General features: G+C 46.5%; 1 protein-coding gene across 1 annotated transcript; it reads right to left on the reverse strand.

Moving 5' to 3' along the window:
- Positions 1-2149: 2149 nt before the first annotated feature.
- On the reverse strand, positions 2150-8345 carry LOC144124294 (uncharacterized). Its single transcript, XM_077656933.1, has 6 exons — positions 8093-8345; positions 8036-8043; positions 6381-6670; positions 5633-5818; positions 2616-2751; positions 2150-2172 (listed from the first exon to the last, which is right to left on the reverse strand). The coding sequence occupies exons 1-6, from the start codon at positions 8299-8301 to the stop codon at positions 2150-2152; spliced, it is 852 nt and encodes a 283-aa protein (XP_077513059.1). The 5' UTR covers positions 8302-8345.
- Between the last annotated feature and the right edge of the window lie 16514 nt (positions 8346-24859).

Consider the following 24859-nt stretch of genomic DNA (forward strand, 5'->3'; position numbering starts at 1 on the left):
GGCAATCTGTAAGAGCAACAAATAGGCCGGTTGTAACTGGTACGCCAAGGATTGCCGAATTGTCGAAGCGGTCGGAAAAAAGGCGTCAGAGCGTGAGGGGGCTTGAGGCATAGATGCTTGAGGTGGAGCATAGGTTGGGCAGTAGTTAGGTGGCCCCGGCCGTGCGACGACGGCAGCAGCGTAAGTCAGGGGTGCAGTGACAGGTGCGGGCGGCTGAGCTGGCGCAGGCAGAGGGACCAGTGGAAGGGCCCCAGCCACTTTTTCACTGATGACAGTGCGAAGGTCGGGTACCAGGTACGGAGATTGCATGGAGCGGGATGGCAGAAGCGATAGTTGACGTGCAACTTCCTCATGCACGAAATCTTTGATGTGTGCCAATAGTTGCGAGTGGTCGGGTGCAGCTGACAGGCCGGCAAGCGACTCGACAAGCGCTGTGTGCTGGCGAGTGATTAGCCTCTGCTTGCGCACCTTGTCGTAGCTTTGGCGGAGACTGACAACTTCGGCAATGGTGCAAAGATCTCGCGACAGCAGCATCTGAAAGGCATCAACCTCAGACATCTGGGCGTTGATGCGCAGGCACAGGTTTACCACATTTTTAGTGTAGCTTGTGAACGTCTCACTCGAGTGCTGAGAGCGCTCGAGCAAGCGGTGTTCAGCGCACAGCTTGAGCACAGCAGGACGTCCTAACACTTCGGTGAGGTTCGCCTTGAAAGCAGCCCACGTAGAGAAGTCTGCTTCATGGTTTGAAAACCACAGGCTGGCAACGCCGGTCAAATAAAAGATGATGGCGCTCAACTTGGTAGTAGCGTCCCACTTGTTATATGTGCTCACCTGCTCGTATGTGAGCCAGTCTTCAGCATCATGATCATCAGTACCGCTGAAAAGGGTGGGGTCCCGCTGCCGGAGGCAGCTGGAGCAGAGGACTGAGGAGTCCACCTGCACGGCTTGGTGGTTGGCGTCATTAGGCATAGTGGGGGTCGGTCGTGTGCGGCTGCAAAGGTCCAGGGTGGTATGAGGATGCTAAACCAAACCTCCATCTAATGTAACGGGGGCTTAGGTCAGCGCTCAGGCTGCGGCAAAACCACGGCGGCGACAGTCTCTGGTCTGTCCAGGTCAGCAGGCTCTCGCTCTGAGCAGTGGCAGTGCGGCTAGAATAATGCCCTTTTTCTTCTTCTTTCATTACGAGTACAGCGCTTGTAAAATGTTCAGTCAGGAAAAAACATGCTCTTTTGAGCACACTGGTAAATTCTGATGTCCCCATTTGGTGCTGGTCAAGGTAGGAAATTGTTGATTCTGCCACACCCACAAAGAGTTATTGAAGCCATCTTGGTTCACTTAGCTTCTTGACAGGCTAAGGATTACTGGTGATGTGTGTCCATCCTAGTGGCACTTGGCACTAGGCACATTGTCACGGACATTGCAGCTCAGTGCGTGCTTCCGTTTTAGGCTCCTTACTGCCCCTGATTGTGGTGGCCGTCCTGCGGGAACACGTCCTGAGCCCCTTGCCAGACCTGGTCGGCGCCTTGCCAGGCTTGTGGGTTGCACCTTTATCTTCTGTCCTCGCCGCCTGTCTGGTTTTGTTGCGGCCTTTACGGTTAGCATAACTCCATATGCACCACTGCTTGTATTCACGCTACCGAGCTGTGCATTCACGGTATCAAGTAAAGCGGCGTATGACGAGTTTCCCTCAGCGAGTCTGTGTAGACGTCGCAGGTGTTGCTCCAGGGTCCTGTATTTTTCTTCGAGATCCTGCAAAAGGTTAATGAAGTCTGATTTTAATACGTCACCAGTTATGGCAGCTGGAACACTAAGTGGCTAGGAGTGTAATCATTAGACCTTGCTGAAGGCTAACTATTTTCGGCATGCAATACAAGGTATCTTGCATCATGGTTGTGCTGTTTTGCCTACAAGATTTTTTTTTACTTTTGATGGAAGTAAATAGAATGAAAGGTTCTGCTGTACCTCTGGCTTTAAACGTGGCTCAGGACTTGTCTCATCCGACGTATCCATTGGTTGATCACAGCAGCTGGGGCCTTGGTGGTGTTCTGGGTCTTGCAGACTGGCAGAAGAAGACACGGAAGTGCCTGCAGGTGCATCACTTTGTAGACCTCCCGTCATGGGCATAAAAAACTCCAGTGGTGGGCATCTCTCACCCAGTGCCAGCTGACCCAGCTGGACACAGTCAGCAGGTGTTAGCTGTGGGCTGTTAGGAAAGGACCCTCCAAAGACCCTCTGTACAAGTGCCTGGTGTTTGCAGAAGGCCCCTTGACTCCCTGCCCAGCAGCTACAGACCCCAATGTCGGCATGTACTTCATACATCCCAGTCCCAGCTGAGTTTGGGACGCTGTAACCTTCGTCATGGTTTTGCACGATAGATTCGGTAGCCATGTCTGGGATCTTGTCTAAGAGACGGTCTATGCTGTTTCGATGCGCCGATTCTCTGTTGTGCGCATGGCGAAGAATTCTTGTCTCAAAATACTTCTCCCATGCTGTTGTGATATATTCCACCAAGGCTACTGCGTTGTATGTTTTTGTTCTGCACAGGACAATGTCCTTCAGAATTCTAATCGATGCCTCGCTGTAGTTGTTTGTGTTCTGTCCTCTTTTAACAATGCCTGCCCGGTACATAGCCACCCATTCCTCCTCGGTCTTCAAAAGCGAGTCGACTCTTTGCACGTAGTCTTGGTGAGGCAGTGAGCAAAGAGCTGCTTTTGCTTCTTCAAGTTCTTCCTTGGTCTTTGAATACAGGACCTGTGACATAAATGAGAACAATAGGAGTGTATTAACCATGCTTAATGAACGTAGTGATGCACAATCGTTTTTTTTTTGCCTCACTCATGCATGAGGAGGTACTTTGTCACAGAAAAAGGTTTTTTTAAAAAAGGAAGAGCTAAACTCAAATTCTGCACTTCTTTCTGAAGCCATTTTTATTAGGAGCTCGTAATTCAGTTCCAGATCAGTCATTATGATTTCGTTTCTGATTGAGTATTTCCAGCTGCTTTCGTTGTTTTGTAAAGGTTTACACATGCACGTGCACACACACACGCGCGCATGCACGCACACACACACACACACTGCTTGGAGTGCCCACACTGGCACATTGTTGTTTTAGGGAAAACTGCACAACAAAAAAACAGAATGCATTATAATGAACAGGTGATATCATGTCCAAAGCTGTTAACACAAGCCATGCATTTTATGAGCAAATAAGGTAGTAGAAAAAAAAGTGAGCCAGTGCAGTAAAAGGAAAGTGAAAGAAGTACTGTCTTAATATTAACCTGTAGCATAACTAAACCTGTTTCTGAGCAAACACCTGTTAAAAGGGTTGGTAACTGAGCTTGTTGCATACTTTATGGTGGCTCCAACACATTTCGTAGAGCGAGGACAAAGAAAAGAGCAAAAATTCAGGGGGTACTTTGTTGACCTAAAGTGCAGTGAGGGCTTTAGCACGGTGTTGCTGCTTGTGTCACTGATGTGTGGCTAAAATGTTAAGTACACAATTGTTTGTGAATCTTAAATGCTGGAGACACTGGAGGATGTTTGGGAGGCATCCGTCTGATTAGATGCCTTTCCGCAAACACTCTCCAGCATCCTTACGGTGGACAAAAATTACAGTGGGACTAAAAAAAGAATGAAAAATAAAATGACCCTGCCCATTCCACTAGGTATAACGGGCTGCCTTATGCTAGACAAAAATTATTGTTGGACTATAAAAAGAATAAAAATAAATTGTCCCTGCCCATGCCACTACGTATAACAGGCTTGCCTTACAGTAGACATATATTAGTGTGGGCAAAGAAAAAGAAAGAAAAATAAAGTTGCCCAGCCCGCGCCTTACAGCAGACAAGGAGAACTACATATGCATTGGCAGGAAGTAGCGTAGTCGTTAGCACGCTTGGCTGCGGAGTGGAAGGATGCTGGTTCGAATTCCGCTGTGCACAAGGATTTTTTTTCTTATCCAGTTCACGTCATTTTATTGACAGCTATAGTGTGACAGATTTTGCGGACGGACGGACAACGGTGAGCCAATAAAGGCTTTCGCCTTAATAGACAGATGTGGGCGAAGGTGCTGAAGCAGCACCTTTGTCCACGCCTGTCAGTGCATTCCTTTCTTTGTCCTTATTCTACCCATTCTGCCGTAACCATCCTGAAGAGGAAATCTCATGGTAAGTGCAGCACACATCAGCTACAGTTTGGTAGCACTTCAAACATTGCTAGCAAGATCGTTTGTAAATACATCGGAGGCCTGAAATGGACACCCAAGGCCACACACACACTTGTTGAACTTGTGCAGTTGTAAGCTGCACAGTGCTTCCTTCCCACTAGATATGCTTCAATCCGTGTGAAGAGGGTAGTAGGAATGTTTGCTATTCAGAGTTTTTGCAATACCTATTAAGTGTTGAGCTTCTAAATTGGAAGCCTTTCTTGAAGCCAGAGAAATGCAGTCTACCGAAAAAAGAATGCTGAGATGAATTCTATGAGTTGTGTTTCACACAATAAGCCTGACCTAACTCCATGTTGCTTTTAGTGGGAAAAAAACCACTTGTTTTGTAGATTTCATCATAATCATCAATCTGACTATGCCACCTTCAGGACAAACGCCTCTCCCATGGCCCCTTATCCCTGCAGACTTACCCACCCACCTGGCTTTATGCCGCCGCCGGGTACGCTTGCCTTCTCTTGGAATCCAGTCCATTACACTTAACGACCATCGGCTATTTTGACCTCATATTACATGCCGTGCCCAAGTCCATCACTTTTTGATTTTAACTAAGATGTTGTTAACCTGTGTTGACATGTTATATATATTGGTCGCAGCCGAATACAGCGGGGTGCTGTATACATAAAAATGTCTAATGCATTGTTTGAAAGAGGAAAACACGCAAGCAAAAATCGGGTATCTATAGTCCTTTAAGGTGTCTGCTGACCCTGGGAGCCAGTTATATGCCTTTTTTGTCCCGAAATTGAATGGAGTGCTTAGACTGCGAATAAGGCAACACTGGGAACTAGACTGCTTGCTTTGTGCAAACAGATCCTGGAGTCCGTGAAGTGTGCCGGGAATGGGATCGAACTGAACATTGGAAGCAGAAGAAGGCAGAGTGTTCATGTGAGCATATAGGCACCAGAACAGGCCTGTAAGACGCCCAAGTGGGCAGGCGCTTGTGAAACGTCAAATTGGTCCTGCCACTCCAGACCTTTCAGCTGCTAACGCCAATCAGCTTTCACTGATTAATGCATTAGGCTGGTGAGCTGAGGTATAATAATTCTCTTCCGTTAGTGCAAGCAGTGCATTCTGGCTCAGACTGGACAGAACCCAGTGTCTACATCACTCTGCATTTAGTATTTAACAATCATTAAATATTACATCAATTTCCTACCAAATAAATATTAATCTTATAGGCTCAGATGTGGTGTGGGAAAAATGAAAACCTGGACAATTTGGTAAACGTTCATATTGTTTGAGCACCATGCCAAAACATAAGACCTTGATCTTGTTTAGTTTTTTCTGTGTAATGTGTATCACGCAAGCAGTATGATAGCTTAGATGTAGTGCTTCCATCATTTAAATTTTTTCACACAGCATTTGGTCTATTTTTTGTGTAGTACTCAGCGAGCAGTAAGTTGGCAATACCTTTTGGAAGGCTGCCATGAAGCGGCGTCGATCATCTTTGTCCACCTTATGGTGTGAAGAGGTGATCCACCTCCACTCTGCCTGCAGGATATGAAAATGGCACAACAGCTGTTGTGCCGAGGGCCAGACGTCACGCAGGGCGTCCTTCTCAGGCCGAGAAGAATCTGACATGAATGCAGCAGGTGCCTGCAACACCAGTTGACATACGCCAAAAAGATAAGCATTCTTTGCTGCATTAAGGGAAAGTGCATGTGTACTGTGTTTGCTGAGGGCGTTTAGACAGTTATTTTTATCTGTTAATGCAGTAAATGAAAGCTATGAAGTAACCTTTAAAACATTACCATGCTTTTGTACTCATGGGTAGTAAAGGCTTAACCACATGTCAAGCAGTATTACTCATATGTGAAGTTTACCTTTGCAAAAGTAAGGCGGGCAGTGCGTGTACGTGCTTTACCATGGTGAGACCTTTCCCCGATACCAGCTTCACAGGGAAAACTTACGTTAAGAAACGAAAAATGTTGAAAACAAAGGAAGTCGTTTTCATTTAAGAGTATGGTTTCTAAACATCTTGAAGCAAGCATGCCACTTTCAACAACAGTGCACAAGCACCTCACTTCCAACAACAGTATGTCAGATGCTAATGACGTCATTTGATTTTCCTTGAAAAATAAGCAACATAATCTACAACTGTCACCCGTTAAATACTGTCGCTATTTTTCAGCTCCTGCATTAGTTCAGAAACCCTTACCTCTCTGTTTCCAAAGCATGTTGGGTAGCAATGCTTCAGCAGCTGGAAAGCCAAACTGTAGCCCTCCCTGCTCTGTGAGCTGTGTATTAGCACAGCTATTGGCACTGCACCAGCTTTTGTGGCTGTCAACAACACTGTGACTGTGCTCCTTGTAGTGTCGCAGGAAGCCGTCGAGTCAACAAAGATGAGTTCTTGAGCTGACTCCAGGCTCTGGGCACGCCGCATAATGGGTGTGACCACGAGTGCTGCCCAGCAGTCATCTACCTTACTGCTGGTGTAGACATCTGTGCCTGTGCAACAGAACATGCAGAATGGTCATTCAGGAGACACAAATGAAGTAACACAGATACCGAGATTTCCAGAGGAAGAATTGACATGGCGCTTGTTCTGTTACCACTAATGAACATTGCGGCATTTTGCAGGGAACATATTTGCTGCCTCCTTTCTGTAGTAACTATATTTTAACACTCTGTCATATGCTAGGTATGATTGAAAGTTTAGGCAGATGTGCGTCACAAATGGGAGTCACATTTGCGAGCTATTCAGTATTGATGGCAGGAGAAAGTCAAAAAGTGTGAAACAATGTTTTCAACTTTCGCTTGGAAAGGCATCTCTTGGTTGTGTCAGAAATGATGTTGGTTCACAGTTTTGCCTAGGAGCCATGGCTGCTACCATATTGCTCATGACTGATGGAACACATGTAGTATGTGAAAAATTATGGCCAAACTAAGCTACAGATTAGTTAAAACATTTGGTGAGAGCCCTGATTTTTCTCGTCTTCGCCTCCTCTTATTTCTCCCTCCTTCTTTGTCTTGGGTTAGCTTGCAGATTTCTACTACTACTACTACTACTACTACTACTAACCGCCACAGTAACTCGGTGGTTACGGTGCTTGGCTGCTCACCTGAAAGGCGTAGGTTCAATCCCGGCTGCAGCGGTTGCATTTCATTGAAGGCAAAATGCTTAAGACCCATGTACTATACGATGTCATTGCACGTAAAGTGAACCCCAGGTGATTGAAATTATCCGAAGTCCTCTACTACTGCACCCCTCATAGCCTAAATTGGTTTAGGATGTTAAACCCCATAAACCAAACTGCTACTGCTACTTGACTACAACTACAACAGTCAAACCCGGATATATCAAACTTGACGGGGCTCACGAAAAGTTTGATATGTTGGTAATTCGATGTCTAAAAAATAGCAAGAAATGAGCTTATCTGTAACCTAAAAACAAGAATACATTGCACTCACTGTAGCAGCGGGCTTCTTGCAACAAAGCGTCGTCCATCAGTGTACTGGTAGCACACCACTCGCTAGGCATTCCTAGATGTAATGTGCTTTTCACTGGAGCCGCAGCACATGGTGCTTTGGAGCTAGCCACTGCCTAATATAAGAAGTATAATCCTGCCACCAGTACACTATAAATATTCTAATCACAGTGCATATTAAGGTACAGTTAGTTTCCACAATGCCTTCGGCAGTGAAGCGAGCGCAGCATGCCAGCCGAGAGTTGCTGCTAAACTCCGCAGCAGCGACCTACTGGGCTGCAGAGCAGCTGCACTATTAAGTTCATGCTTCATCCTGTATAGAAAGTTCCTGTCACTGCATGTGGCGCGCTTACTTCTCTGTACGAGCAGCAGCAAGGACACCAACTTGGCATGCTGCATAGGTTTCAAACATATTACAGTGAAATTTTAGGAATGATATTGCATACCTTGGGCTGCATATTGTGGCATCTTTTCCTGCAGCTTGACCAGTGGACTCCCGCATGGTCCATACTTGTCGGTCCGCCAATGGTCGTGCATGTAGTACACGGCCCTTTTAGTAGGATTCACAAAACCACTTGCTAGAAGTTGTGGCCCATCTGGCTGCACAGCGAGGAGACTCTCATGGTGGTTTATAGCCTGAGAGGGTGTCATTCCCGCTTCAAAGTAGGAAATAAATGTGGCCTTTGTTTCGGGGCTGGTGCGCAGCATTCTGAGTGAATCAGCTGACTCGGTACTATGATTGTGGCTTGATGTCAACCGAATTACAGCAGGCAGAGGGACTGCCCTGCAGAGGAACTGGTCATTCTTCTTTGTATTCCGATTCAGTTTTTTATTTTGATATGCAGTTTTGCAGGGCAGCCAGTGCTTCTCTGAGAAGAAGTCTTGTTCCTGTGGTGGTGCTGACAGCACCATACCTTATGGAAGACCATCCTGCAAAAAACAGAACTGCCTTAGGGATTTCACAGCTCAAATCACAATAATTACAAATTTGGCATATTGTATGTACAGTCGCGAGTAAAAAGATTAGCACATATGAGGGAACACCGGAGCGCCGGAATGACAACGCGTGGCGCTGCGGGGGATGAGTAGGCTGATAACAAGAGTGCCGGACCGTTCCCACTCTACAGTATTAGAGGGGTTTAACGGACTGTCATGGCCCAGCAAAATTTATTTTTCTGTATCACCCTTTTTCTTTTTTTTTACCTAATGCAGCCTTGCTCCCAAAGGCAACTGGTGAAGAATATAATATTTGTTTTTTTTTTTCTTGTGTGGCAGTTACTTTTGCGAGCAGCCTCAGCCGCACTGCGGTTGGTAACTGCTTGAGCAGCTCTGCATCCAGGAGCCGCCATGGCCTCCCAAGGGAGATTTGAATATAATTGAAAATATAATCAGGTTTAATGAAAGAGCGACTTGCTAAAAGGCAGCTGCACAAGTCATCGCCACATATCCTTTGGGTGGCAGTTCGAGAGGAATGGAGCAGGCTCCAGCCTCTTCCTGACCTTGCAAGCAGCCTGCTTGACTCCTTCCCTGAGCGCCTTCAAAGCGTTGTGAGGGTCGGTGGGACCTATGCACGCCATTAGTGCAACGACGCATTTGCTCTCGCATCACGACAGCGAGCTGGCTCTCCTCCTTACTTCTTTTCCTGAATTGATGGCATAGTGCTCCTGTTAATATTGTTACTACAGTTTCCTAACAAAGTGACTTGTGTGTATTAGTTGCACCGGGAAAATAAACTCTATCTCTTTTTCGAGCTTGTGTAATACTGGCTAAAAGCAGCACTATCATCTATTGTTCCCGCGAGTTCCTTTTGACACACCATCACGGACATAAAAAAACAGTAATAAAAAGAAGCCATCTTTGCTCATGATAACCGAGCCAAAATAAATGCAGCGTGCACAGTCACGTAGGGTCAACACTTCGATGTTCGGGCAATGGCACACTTGATAAAGCTTACTTCCTGGCCCCCCCCCCCTCCCTCAGGTACATAAACATGCAAGGCGGTAGAAAGAGAGCGAAGTGGTTAGAGATAGAACAGCAGTTGAAGGACGAAGAAGTAGGTGTGTACACGCTATGCGAGACACATCTCAGGGATCTAGAAGATCCAACGCTTATTGACGGCTACGCCTGGGAAGGGAGGAACAGAACAACTACGGAGTAGAAAGAGTATAGGTATGCTTATGCAGCAGGGAAAAAATTGGCAAAGAATAAAGTCAACTTCCAAAGAACATGTCTGTGTATCGCGTACAATTGCCGGTAAAAGGACATGGCTAGGAATAGTTTATTTAAGGACAGGGGATAAATGCAGGCAAGAGAACACGGATCTAGTTAAGTGTCTCAATGACGATATAAAGCAGTTTGGAGAAGGCGCCGATATTATTCTGTTGGGGGACATGAATGGCCACATCGAGGATCTGGATGGATACACAGATTGTAACGGGAAGTTGATGCTAGACTTCTGTGAGCGACACAACCTAGTTATTGTAAATAGAGAAACTAAGTGTGAGGGACAAATCAAGTGGGAATCCCATAACAGGCAAACAACCATTGACTACTGCTTAATCTCGCAGGGGATGTATAGCAAGCTCACAATGATGGAAATAGACGAAGAGGGGAAGTACAGCCTCGGTAGTGATCATAAGCGTATTAGTCTACAGTTTGGAACCCTGCTCAAAAGAGAAATGAAGGGGAGTCAAAAAGAGTACGCAAAATTAAATGACAAACAAATAGTGCAAATAGCGGCCTGCATAGAGGAAGCAAAAAGCACACATCCCATGGAAAAGTGGGATTATAATAAGTTAAAACTACTCATTAGTACAAAAATAAAACAAGTTAAAGGAGTAAACCGCTGGAGAGGAAAGAGGAAGCCACGAAGTTGGTGGAATAAGGAAATTAGGGAGGCCATCGAACAACGACGGTTGGCATCACGGGAACACAGAGAAGCAAAGAGGGCGCGGTTATCTGAAGAGGAAATAGGCCAAAAATGGGAATCTTATCGACAAAAGAAACAGCAAGTGCAGGTCCTCGTCCAGGCTAAAATAAAGCAGTCCTCTGATCGCTGGCTGGCTGAAGTTCACGATGCAACTAAAGGGGGGCCAAAAAAATTCTGGAACCATATAGGCTGGCTGGGCAAAGCGAATCACAGAGAGCAGGAACAGATTCACGATGCCGAGGGAAAATGTTTAGAGGGAGATGATGCTGTGAACTACATGTCATCAGTTATAGCTGGTTCATTTAAGAATGACGATAGAGTAATCACCCCAAATGAGGGAGCAACACAGGACAGCACAATAGAAAACAGCGAGGAACTGACGAATCTTAACTGGAAAAAGGCGGAAACAAATATTCCAAGATGTACGTCCGCAGGGATCGACGAAATTCCAATCAAGCTAATTAATGAACTTGGCCCAAGAGGCAAGGAAACGCTGCTAAAGTATTGGAGGCAGTCATAACAAATAAGCAAATTCCGCACAGCTGAAAACAGACTAAAATTAATTTGATTTATAAAGGGAATGGCAATAAGACGAACATAAAATCCTTCCGACCAATTACGATAACATCAGTTACATACAGGCTGGCGATGTAGGCGGTGAAAATAAATATGCAGTCATGGGTAGAAAGTAATAAAATACTCAGAGAACTTCAGAACGGGTTCAGAAGTGGTAGGCGCTTAGATGACTGCCTGTTCGTGCTTACCCAGTGCATAGAAATACCTAAGGCGGAAAACAGACCTCTGTATTTAGCCTTCCTGGAGATAAGCGGTTCATACGACAACGTGAACAGGGAACTCCTGTGGAACATAATAAAAGGTGAAGGTGTCGGTCATGAGGTAATTAATTTTCTGCAGGAAATATATCGAGAAAATGTTGAAATAACATGAGAAGGAATTAAGAGTACAATAAGTGTCCAGGTACACAAAGGATTAAGGCAAAGTTGTCCTCTATCACCGCTGCTGTTCATGCTTTATTTGATCAGTTTGGAAAGAAGGTTACAAGGAAGCAATCTAGGTTATGATCTGTCATACACATTAGCCGGAAATATTGTTGAGCAACGACTACCAGGTTTAATGTATGCAGATGGTATTGTACTGTTAGCAGATAGCCAGGAAGATTTGCAAACTGTGGTGAATTGCTGTGGAGACGAAGGAGACAGTCTAGGTTACAGTTTTAGCGCAACTAAATCAGGTGTGATGGTTTTCAACAGTACAACTGATCAGGAGCTTACAATACAAGGCCATGAAATACCCTGAGTGGCCGAATACAAATATCTTGGAGTATGGGCAAACAAAGGACATATGTACATGGAAAAGCACGAACAGTCTCTCATAGCAAAAGGGCGAAGAGATGCCGGAATAATGAAACATAGGGCATTGTGGGGGTACAACAGGTATGAAGTCCTCAGAGGTATTTGGAAAGGAATAATGGTGCCGGGGCTTACTTTCGGGAATGCAGTTCTATGCTTAAGGGCTGAAGTTCAGTCGCGATTAGAAGTAAATCAGAGAACTATTGGAAGATCAGCACTAGGTGCCCACAGGAAAACCACAAACGAGGCAGTACAGGGGGATATGGGCTAGGCAACGTTTGAAGCACGGGAAGCTCAGAGTAAAGTACTATACAAAGAACGCCTGAGCAAATTGGACGATAACAGGTGGGCAGCTAAGGTATTTAAATACCTGTACAGAAAGAGCGTTGACACACAGTGTCGGAAACGAACTAGAAAGCTGGCCAGTAAGTTTGCCAGAGATGAGGAAGGAGAAAGAAAGAGCACTAATTGACAGGTTAAAAACGTCGAAGGTAAAAATTGGATAGATTCAGTGGAAAAGAAGCGTAGTGTAGAACTATATCGATGCTGGAAAAGGCAAATCAGGAAGGAAGCCTTTTATGATAACTCAAGAGGCAGTGCCCTCCTCTTTGAAGCAAAGTCAGGGTGTCCCAGAACGCGCCGCTACAAAAAGAAATTTAACGAAGAAGCTAGATGACACGTGTGCTGCGTGTGGTAAATCTGTAGAAACAATAGAACACCTCATTCTAAAATGTGATGGTATCCATCCCCATGTTGATGCAGGCAGTCACTCTTCCTGAGGCCTTAGGGTTTAGAGATAACTATAGTCATGTAAATAAATCTGCGGTGGAAATTAGCAAAAAGTGATTGGAGGATTGGTGGCACAAAAACAGAGAGGTGACATAAGTTTTAAAGTGTAGAAAGACGTATTTTAAAGAAAATGAGCGAATTTTATTTACAACTTACAGCAGAGTTAAACAAAAATAAAGGAAAAAAACAGCATGGTGGGGACTACCACTGCCCCGTTTCAAAGGTGACGCTCCTACTTTCCATCCACCATCCAAGGTTCACCATCCGTGGCTCAGTTGGTAGAGCACCGGACGCGGAATCGGGAGGTCGTAGGTTTGGATCACCGGCGAGATGTGTTTTTTTTCTTCTGCTTTTATTAATCTCCTAGACGGGATAGCTCATACACAGCCTATAAGGAGAATGGTACCAGTTCCCACCGGAGTTCTGGCGGGAAAATCGGAAGAACATTGAGCTAGATCTCATTGTAGACACCATGGCAAGCAACGTAAAGGCCGTCGGAGTTTTTTCTTTAGAATTATTTCCCCATTGTCTTGTTTCGTGCCTATCGCGCAAGAGTTGCCTGCCGCTAACTGGCATGGTATTTTTTAATAAATCCGAGATGGCCGAGATCGAGCCCCCCCCCCCCCTTCTCGTGTAATGAACGCCACATTTTGTCGTGTGTGGCATGCTATGCTAACATTACTTGGTGCATTTTGTTGTCACCTTGTCGACGATCCACGATGTGTTAGTATCGGCGCTGTACTGTTGCACCCATTGCTCCGCTGCTGCGTCATCTGAGAGGTTGCAGCGAAGCACCGGTTCACATCAGGGGTGGAGGCTTGGACGTCTTCCACGCACTCCAGTGCAGTAGGAGCCGACATTTGTAGATGTGATGCCCACAAGGCAGGCGTGGCTTACGCAAACTTGACAGGTCGCAACGCGAGGCACACCGCTTAAGAGAACAAGACACGGACTCGGGACGAGCTCTGGCTGTCGAATGGCGTTTACGTGGTGCGCCGTGAAACAATGCACTTTTGGCGGGAGGGAGAAGAGAAAGGGCATGTGAAAGAGAGCAGACGGAGGAAGGAGAGGGCAAATATCGACTGCGAGCGAGGGGTGAACGAGGACGGAGGGAGATGTTTTATAAGCTTGTTATTAAGGAGAAAGCCTTTAATGGCTCGTGCTGTGTCCGTTCATCCGTCCGTCCGTTACACTCTTGAACAATGGCTTCCGGAATCACCCATTTCACGTTAGCTCGGTAATCTCGGAGGCCGTGTTGCGCCATTGGTAGTTCACTGTTCATTGTAGCTGCTTTTGAGAGGAATGAGCATTTAAGCCTATAGTATACGTCATACAGAATGCAGCGATGGCGTAGAGGTAGAACATCCGCCTCGCGTGCAAGAGGACCCGGGTTCAAATCCTGGTGCCGCGCAATTCTCCACCGGGTTTAAAAAAAAAATCCGCGTGTTGATGGAATTGCATAACCAGGCCTGGAGTGCGGCCTTATCTCGGTGACCAGAACCGACAACGCACTCTCTCACCAGAGCAGGATTTGGCCACCCTGGTGTAGTACTTGGCCACAACCTTCTATGATCAAACCAATTAACCCTCGGCCCTCAGTCCCCAGCGGCTGCAGAGCAACTGACCACGGCGGCGGTCAGACCTGTGACGCAGCGGAGGGTGCTAAGAATCTCTGGCTCCGGACAGGCCGCCATTGGAATCTGAAGCTGGCAACGTTTAACGCTAGAACTTTAGCTAGTGAGGCTAGCCTAGCAGTGCTGTTCGAGGAACTAGCGGGAATTAAATGGGATGTGATAGGGCTTAGCGAAGTTAGGAGGACAGGTGAGGCGTATACAGTACTAAAGGACGGACACATACTGTGCTATCGCGGGTTAGAGGGTAGACGAGAACTAGGTGTGGGTTTCCTCATTAATAAGGATATAGCTGGCAATGTAGAGGAGCTCTACAGTATTAATGAGAGGGTAGCAGCTATAGTAATTAGGCTGAATAGGAGGTACAAGCTGAAAGTGGTGCAGGCCTACGCACCCACATCCAGCCATGATGACCAGACCGTTGAAAGCTTCTATGAGGACGTAGAATCAGCAATGAATAGAGTAAAATCGCAGTACACTGTACTGATGGGCGACTTCAATGCGAAGGTGGGCAAGAAGCAGGCTGACGACCACGCGGTAGGTGACTATGGGATAGGCTCTAGAAATAGCAGGGGAGAGTTATTAGTCGAATTCGCGGATAGAAATAATTTACGGATCATGAATACCTTCTTCCGCAAACGAGAAAACAGGAAGTGGACCTGGAAGAGCCCCAATGGTGAGATTAAAAATGAAATAGACCTCATACTATGCGCTAAACCTGGCATCATTCAGGATATAGCCGTCCTCGGAAGGGTGCGTTGCAGCGACCATAGAATGGTAAGGTCTAGAATTAGCCTAGACTTGAAGAGGGAACGGAAGAAGCTAGCGAAGAAGAAGACCATTAACGAGTTAGCGGTAAGAGGGAAAGCACAGGAGTTTAGGATAGCGCTGCAAAAAAGATACTCGGCTTTAACTGAGGAAGATGATCTTGATGTTCATTCAATGCATGATAACCTGACATCAATAATTACGGAGTGCGCAGTAGAAGTAGGCGGTAGGACAGTTCGAAAAGATACCGGGAAGCTATCTCAGGTGACGAAAGATCTGATTAAGAAGCGCCAAAACATGAAGGCATCTAACACTACCGATAGAATAGAACTAACGGAGCTATCAAAGTTAATAAATAAGCGCAAGGTAGCCGACATAAGGAAGTTTAATATGGAGAGAATCGAGCATGCTCTAAAGAACGGAGGTAGCCTAAAAACAGTGAAGAGGAAACTAGGCATAGGTAAAAACCAGATGTATGCATTAAGAGACAAGCAGGGCAATGTCATTAGCAATATGGATAAGATAGTTAACGTAGCCGAAGAGTTCTACACAGACCTGTACAGTAGCCAATGTAATCAGAACGCTAATGAGAAAGACAGCAGTGCACAGCAATGCGTCATCCCGCCAGTAACGAAAGATGAAGTAAAGAAAGCCTTAGAAGCAATGAAAAGGGGAAAAGCAGCTGGGGAGGATCAGGTAACAGCAGATCTGTTGAAGGATGGAGGGGACATCGTGCTAGAAAAACTAGCCACCCTGTATACGCAATGCCTTATGACCTCGACTGTACCAGAAGCTTGGAAGAATGCAAACATTATCTTAATTCATAAGAAGGGAGACGCCAAGGACTTGAAAAATTACAGGCCGATCAGCTTACTATCCGTTGCCTACAAAGTATTTACTAAGGTAATCGCTAATAGAGTCAGGGCAACGTTAGACTTTAATCAACCAAATGATCAGGCAGGCTTTCGTAAAGGATATTCTACAATAGATCATATTCACACCATCAATCAGGTGATAGAGAAATGCGCAGAATATAACCAACCTCTATATATAGCTTTCATTGATTACGAGAAAGCATTCGACTCAGTGGAAACCTCAGCAGTCATAAAGGCATTGCGTAATGAGGGGGTAGAAGAGCCTTATGTCAAAATACTGGAAGATATATATAGCAACTGCACAGCTACTATAGTCCTCCATAAAGTCAGCAATAAAATTCCAATAAGGAAGGGCGTCAGGCAAGGAGACACGATCTCGCCAATGCTGTTCACCGCATGTTTGCAGGAGGTATTTCGAGGCCTGAATTGGGAACAGTTGGGAATAAGAATAAATGGAGAATACCTAAATAATCTGAGATTTGCTGATGACATTGCCTTGCTGAGTCACTCAGGAGGTGAACTGCAAATCATGATCAACGAGTTAGACAGGCAGAGCAGATCGATGGGTCTAAAAATTAACATGCAGAAAACCAAGGTAATGTTCAGCAGCCTAGCAAGGGAACAACAGTTCACAATTGGCAGCGAGAGCCTAGAAATTGTGCCGGAATACGTCTACTTAGGGCAGGTAGTGACAGCTGATCCGGATCATGAGAGGGAGATAACTAGAAGGATAAGAATGGGGTGGAGCGCATATGGCAAATTCTCGCAGATCATGATTGGCAGTTTACCAATTTCCCTCAAGAGGAAAGTGTACAACAGCATAATCTTACCGGTACTCACCTACGGGGCAGAAACGTGGAGGCTAACGAAAAGAGTTCAGCTTAAGTTAAGGACAACGCAGCGAGCCATGGAAAGAAAAATGATAGGTGTAACGTTAAGAGATCGGAAGCGGGCAGAGTGGGTGAGGGAACAAACACGGGTTAATGACATCCTAGTCGAAATCAAGAGAAAGAAATGGGCTTGGGCAGGGCATGTAATGCGAAGGCAAGATAACCGCTGGTCTTTAAGGGTAACGGAGTGGGTTCCAAGAGAAAGTAAGCGTAGCAGGGGGCGGCAGAAGGCTAGATGGGCGGATGAGATTAAGAAGTTTGCAGGCAAAGGGTGGATGCAGCTGGCAAAGGATAGGGTTAATTGGAGAGACATGGGAGAGGCCTTTGCCCTGCAGTGGGTGTAGTAGGGCTGATGATGATGATGATGATGATACGTCATACAGTATCTGGCGACTGAATAGCGAGGTCACGGAGGAAGACTATAAGGAGTGGAAACTCCGTCGTCTGCGGCGACCAGAAAAGGTCACATCCCGCGGCGCCACTATCCTGCTGGCGGCGCCTGGCGGCCTGGAAAGAAACTACTGAAATACAACGTCACGGCGTGCCCGCTGAAGCAAACACCCGTTTCGTCTGCTTGTCTGCTCTGAGCTCGCGCCACCGGAGAGCGCGCCGGAGCCGCGTGTCTGGGCGCTGCATTTTTTTTTCCTGCTGCTTCTACGAGGCGCCGCAAGGCGCCGCCACTGCATGCGCCCCCGTCGGCGCATAAAATTGTGACTATCTGGTCGCCTGCGCCTGCGCTCGCTCGCGCTGACGGGAGTTTCACCTCCTGTATAGTCTTGCTCCGTGAGGGCGGTGGAGCTACAATAAACGTTTTTCCAAGAACTCTCGTCCCGGATAGTACATGCTGTATGTGAATAGTGGCGTGTCGCGTCCGTGAAATATACGGTGCGGCACTGCTGCATTCTTGTAAACGCAGCTTATCTCAGCCTGCATTATTTACCCGTCCTTGTGAAACGCGATATGACGCCTCGAGAAAGGGTTGAGACTGCACAATTAATATCTTCCATGCACCTCCATGAATGCCAGCACCTTCGCTCAGCGCTGCTGTGGTTATTGTGCTCGGCTTCTGACCCGAAAGGCACAGGTTCGATCCCGCGGCGGCTGTCGCATTTCGATGGAGGCGTTAATGCTAGGGGCCCGTGCACTGTCTGATGGCAGTGCACGTTAAGGAAACGAAACCAATCTTGTTTCGGTTATGAGAGAGCATTTGATTCGAGAAATAACATTTTCACGCTTCAAAATTGAGATTCAAGTTGGTGCAGTTGTAGGTCAACGCGCTTCGATGACAAAAAAAAATGGTAAAGTCGTCTGCTGAGTGCATTCTTTGCCGAGTTTGGGTTTTGATTTTACGATCGGCAGTTCTGTCTAAAATCTGTACTTTCGTTATTTTTGCTGTCAGCTTTAATTATATTTTATGGTGCTAATGTGGTGTCCTTTCTTACTAATTCTGAGTCATGCTTCCAGCGGATTTCGTAACAGTTGCTCAAAAAGTTCATTTCGTAGGTGGCGCTGCAGCGCCATCTGCTGGGATGGCCTGCCCATCGACATCAGCATCATCCTTCTGCGTGCCGCGGGTCGTTTGTATCTGTGGCTGGATTGGTGCTGTTCTTGTGTTTGTTGTAACACTAAGTGCATTTTTAAGCGCAAGCAAAAAGTTAGGCTGCGGTGTTGAAGTATGACACGTTGGAGCCAGTTCAGGTGAGCTCTCCGTGCTGCGCAGCTGCCTACACGGCCTTCTTTAGTACTGTACTAATTTTTCGGAAAACAGCAGTTGAGGTACCTTATAGTCACTTTTCTTTTCGGAGGCTTTCTCTGCTGCGTAATCCTGTCGGGCAGAGTCGAGTTCATACCGCGTAAATGCATGTACCACCAGCAGCAAAAGTTATTGGGGTGCGTGTTCTCTTGGAAGAAGTTATTGTAGAGCTTCCTCGCGAACTAGTGTTTTAAAACTGCTACCAGCGTGTGGCGAATGCAAGTCGCCTCGTTCAGACACTTCGAGCGATTGGCTTACGTGGCGCTCGGCTACTGTGCCGGAGCTCCCGGGTTCGAACCCGATCGCGGCGGCCGCGTTACCGATGGAGGCGAAACGCAAAGGCGCCCGTGTGCTTTGCGATGTGAGTTAGAAGGACTGTGGTGTAGGCCAGTTGGTATGACATCATGAAGAGCAAAACCGCAAAACAGGACGGGACCGAGGCAGGCGACAACACAGGGCGGTACTGACAACTGAACATTTATTGAAACACAGCAGAGCTTATAAGGATCAGTCGCGCGTGTAATCTGGAAAGCAATCATAAATCATAAAAAGAAGATGAAGCATGTAGAAACAGTTCAATGGCAACCATGACTAAAACATTCAGTGCGGCGAAAGTACCGCCCTGTGTTGTCGCCTGCCTTGGTCCCGTCCTGTTTTGCGGTTTTGCTCTTCGTGATGTGAGTGCACGTTGAACATCCCCAGGTGGTCGAAATTATTCCGGAGCCCCCCACTACGGCACCTCTTTCTTCCCTTATTCTCTTTAGTCCCTCCTTTATCCCTTCTCTTACGGCACAGTTCAGTTGTCCGCCAAGATGCGAGACAGATACTGCGTCATTTCTTTTCCCCAAAAACATCTTCTTCCCGTACACTCCCATCTCGTAAATTTTGCCTGCCGATAGTACCTCCGTGTGACGCGACACGAAATTGATCGCTTCAGGCCTGACCTGTTCAATTAAGTGAGTTCACACAGTTAATTTTCTTAGAAATACTGAGCGCAGTGCTTGAGCTCAGCCACTCTGCCCCTGTATAGTAAATGGGTACCGCACCAGGGGGGAAAATATGGTAGGGTTTCAACGTAGTTAAACCGAGTATATGTGCGAAAGCATGTGTTTAGCCTGTTTGTCTCATGGTATTGCTTTGCTAGGTCGTCGGCACTTATGGTGACAAGATTAGTTCCAGAGTAGTTTTAGTTAATGGAAGACGACGACATGCAATGCACAGCGTGAGCGTGTGTTGCAGCTTAACGCAGTTTGGGGAACGTTGCTGTGTTAGACGCCAAGTGCCGGCGCAAAGGCCTAAAAGGCTGAAAAACCGCTGCTTGGTGGCTGCTGCTGCTTCGTCACCGCCTGCCTGCTTCATTTCCTGGTGGTGCCGGGCATTTCTTTTCTTTTGGTGAGGCCGTTCCCTGTTCATGGGTTTTCTGCCACAGTTCAGGGTAGCTGTGCTTACTCAGGGGATGTAAGGTTGCCGGCGCGCAGTGTGTAGGCATGTCTTTCACCTCCCCGGGAGGAGGCTTGGCAGCCTGGTTCACCAGCCTGCCGGCCAAAAGCTTGCCTTTGAATTAATTTCTAAAAATGGCGTCGATTCAATTCCCATGGCGCATGTACCGATTGGAGATGCAATTCTCAAAATGAAGAACCCAAAACAATGCAGCATCAACTAAAACGTCTAACCAGTCACTATCTCGACATCTCTGAAGTGCGACCTTTTGGAAGGTGGGGCATTGTTTGTAAGTCGGTAAACATTGATTGTGTGTCGGATCTGCTCCGGTGTAATACCTTCACTTCTCTGCCAGTTAAAGCCTTCATTCCTGAGCAGCTTGCGTGCACTAAGGGCATTGTACGTGGAGTGGACCCGTCATCTTCAATTCAAGAAATTTTGGAGGAGTTCCAGGAAGCCGGGGCGGAAATTATTTCTGTATACCGCTGCTCTCGCGAGACGGCTGTAGTCCGTGTTGCAGCGGAGTCAGTCATAACAACTTTTGATGGTCGCACATGCCCCTCGGAGTTGAAAATTTGGCCTATTGTCTGCCGCGTGGACCCGCTGCATCCTCGACTCCTGCAATGTACCAACTGTTGGAGAGTTGGACATAGTGGCAGAGCCTGTAAGTAGGTGACCAGATGCCGGGTGTGTGGCGAAGGTCGCTCTTCCGACAGCTACACCGCTGAACGACCAAGCTGTTGTCTATGCAGTAACAGTCACAGCGGCGATGATGCCATTTGTGAAAGTCGGTCACAGGAGCAAAGTTTACTGGAATTAATTGAGCAGAATCGCTGCTCACGGGCAGACGCTTAAGCACTCCTTAACCGCAAAAAAACATTCATATGCCAGCATTGTGCATTCCTCTACTCCTGACCTCGAGGCCACATTGTCTGCCTCAATAATGTCAACCGTTGAAAAGCCCTCTCAGTTGTGGTTGAGCGCATGTTTAGCAGCTTCACGCAGGCCTTGTCTGATATTGTTGCAAATCAGGCTATTCCTCAACCTCAGCTTGTAATTCCACCAGCATCAACATCACAGCAACACTGTGCTCAAAGTTTCATTGCCACGTCATCACCCAAGGTACCGTCTCACATGCCGCTTCTCGACAGCGCCCCTGTAAGTCTTTCTTGCAACACTGTTTGCACTAATGATGTAGAAATGGCGTGTCCTACACAGAAGCGTCGTGCTTCAACCGCTCCTTCTAAGTCCTCCATTCCCCATCTGAAGAGAAAAAAAAGCTTTTAGAGTGTCTTCCAGGTCAGATATGCTACAAAAGGCTGTTTCAGCCTCTATTCTCAAATAGGCATCATGGCAGGTGTAAAGGTTCTCCAATGGATTTGCCACTCTGTTGCATCTTCTCTTCCCGATTTAAAATTCCTTCTCTCTTTTCATAGCCCAGATATTCTGCTCTTGCAAGGAACTTGGCTCTTTCCCTCTTAAGTCATTTTCTTTAAACAGGTTTTGTATTTTCCCTGTGGACCGCATTAATGGCAGGGGGGGAGGGTTCGTGACCCTGATTTCGTCAAAATTGTGTCACCGGGCATTAATAACTAAAAAGTAATGGATTCCAATTGTGAGCTTCTAGCTATAAATCTCACTTTGCCGCACTGCTCTACTGTCACAGTCGCAAACGTCTATTTTCCAAATGAATATGCAGAACAGACCACCTAGACAGCTTACTTGCAAGCTCTAGCAGGGTAATCATTGCTGGGGACTTCAACTCACATCACGTCGTCTGGGGTTCCTATACTGATTCACATGGACATATGTTATGGGGCATGATGTCAGAAAATGTGCGCTGCTGCAATTCTCGGGCCATAAACCTTCATCCTCAGACACTTACGCTCAGTTCTCGATTTGTCCTTGGCAGCAAGAGGAGTAGGTATAGGGGCATGGTCCACAATTGACTGTGGCACATCTAGTGACCACCTGCCAATTACTTTCACCATATTGGTGAGCCCCTCCAAGATAATGGTTCTGCCCGAAAATTAGTTGCAGGCTACAAATCATCTTTGTGCGCCTCCCTTACATCTGATCCTTGTTATTGTGTGACCGACAGGGCTCAGCGAGATTTTTCTTCAGTTTTGAAGGCTACGGAGAGATCCCAGTTCACTGTGCGTTCTGCTATTTGCAAGAAATCACCATCCCCATGGTGGAATGACGCAGGTGAGACAGCCTTCCGTTGCCGGAAAGCAGTGTGGAGGACCCTTTCGCATAATCAGAGCCAGGCAAATTGGATCAACTACAAATTTTTCTCGGGCCTCGTTTTAACAAACCATAGCAAAGGCAAAGGATGACTACAATCAAAATTTGAACACCTATTTGTCAAATCCAAAAAATATGAAAGCTTTGTATCGTTTTATGGAACAGAATGTGAACTCATCAGCCATGCATTTAAGCAGCTCAGTGGTGCTCTCTCCACATGAGGAGAAAGATGAGTTAGAGCGAATTGCTCAAGGGGCGTGCTTCACGTTTTCAGGAGCAGCATAGAGTCCCTTTGTTCGCCCCCTACCCCGGCTCAGACTATGTTGCGGTTGACAAATCAGAGTTAACAACTGCAGTTTATTTAATGCAATCCTCAGCTCCGGGTTGGGATGGTGTTACGGTCGGTATGTTCAAAATGTTAGCGCAAGACTTCACTCGGGACCCCCCATCTGGTCAATACATCATTGGAAACTGCATGGTTGCCGCACTCCTGGAAGGTGGCGAAAATAATATTGCTCTTAAAAGGTACAAAAAAAAGGCTTCCATATTGATAACATTTGCCGATAGCTCTAATTCAATTTGGTAAAGCTCATAGACAGAATTGTGCACAGCCGCCTATCACGCATTGTTCCAGTAGTGACCGCATTGAGCTCTGCCCAGATTGGCTTTCGCCGCGGATGCTCCGTTTGGTCTGGCCCATGTCGATTTAGAGAGGCAGATTCCGCCTTGCTATGCGCAAGAAAGAAGTATCAGCATTAGCTACGCTCGACATTGCTAAAGCGTACAACAGTGTTGAATATTCGACCCTTTTCTCTAAATTGGCATTATTACACCCGCCGTACTACATTCATGCATGGATCCGCGAATTTTAACAGGATGGCAGTTCTTTTGCTCTGACGGTTCCTTCACCTCAGACACCTATGCCCAAACCAGAGGCATGCCACAAGGTTCTGTACTTCTGCCACTTCTATTCAATCTGCTGATTTGTGACATTCCAGTACACCCTGATGTTACAGTATATGTTTATGCAGACGACATAGCCTTCTTTGCTTCGGCAGCAGACATTCATGCCCTATATCGTTCTCTCCAGGATTACCGTCAATGCGCTCGCGCTTTGGCTGGATACGTTAAATTTGGTATTAAATGTGCATAAAAGCAGCGTGATGGTCTTTTAAAAACCAACATGCCTCTATATATATATCGCTACACTATTGCTCGGACAGCATAACCTCAGGTAGAAACGTTGAGGTATCTAGGCGTCATTTATGATGCCAGTATGAATTGGCGGCCCCACATCAAGACTAACGTTCAGAAAGGTGAGCGTGCACTAGGTAGGCTACTATGGATGAGTAATAGGAAATTTGGCATGCACCGGACATGCTTGTACTTCACTACAAAGCCTTGCCTATGTCAGACCCATTTTGGAATTTGGCTGCATAATTTTTCTGGCTCCCCTAAATATAAGTTTCATCCGTTGCTGCTGTTAGAAAAGCGCGCACTGCGCCTCTGCCTAGGTCTCCCTCAATCAGTTTTCACCGCAGTTCTGTACCTGGAGGCTCGTATTCCCGACCTTAACTCCTGTTTCACCTTTAACTGTCAGGACTTTTTTGCGGGCATTTGAGTTGGCTCCTGATGTGGCTACACTATTTTCGTCACCCAGCCCTCTTTCTCACTTCCTCATTAGCCAAGGTTTATCCAACATTGGTGTGCATCTCAATTTTGTATGCAGAGTTGTTTGGGCAGCGTCCTTGTGGATATTGCTTTTGATTATAATCTCCCACCTAATGCGAAGCATCTGCCTGCAAGGACATTAACTGGACTCCTCATTGATCACCTTGCCCATTACCCGCAACATACTGTGATTGCTACAGATGCGTCTGGGCCAACCGGAAGGCAGTGGTTGCTATTTTTTGAGCCTCTCTTGTGGAGCTTTTCGTTTAGAGTCCCGGATTACACAACCATATTTATAGCAGAGTTTATGGCTCTTGGGCTGGTCACTTTGAATTCCCCCAACTGTTTCTCAGGTGATATTCCTCTCCGATTCTCTGTTTGTTTCTGTTGGTGCTGGAGTCCACATGAAATGCTTTTTTGATACGCCCACTAAAGTTTTTTTTATTCCTGGATGGGTGAAAGAGGTGCGCTTCGTTTGGATACCAGGCCACTGTGGTATTTTACAAAATGAACCAGCAGACTTTTTGACAAAATAAGCTCTAAATGCACCTGTTGCCTGTAGCGTCCCTAATCTTGTTCTTTTTGGTATGACTCGATTTCAGCGCTTTCATTTTATAACCGCCACGTGCAACGATCCCTTACTCTCTACCGTTGGCTGCCAACATCTCATGTACCCATGGAAGGCTCATGCGTGTAAAACCCGGCAGTGTGAGGTAGCGATGACACTCATGCGGTGCAGGGTTCCCCATTTAAATCTTTACTTATGTAGATGCGGGTTCAGTCCCAGAAACCTTTGTGCGGCTTGTAGTGAAGTCGAGACATTGCAGCATTTCCTACTCTCTTGCT

The sequence above is a fragment of the Amblyomma americanum genome, chromosome 1 (assembly GCF_052857255.1).
Source record: "Amblyomma americanum isolate KBUSLIRL-KWMA chromosome 1, ASM5285725v1, whole genome shotgun sequence".
NCBI lineage: Eukaryota > Metazoa > Arthropoda > Arachnida > Ixodida > Ixodidae > Amblyomma > Amblyomma americanum.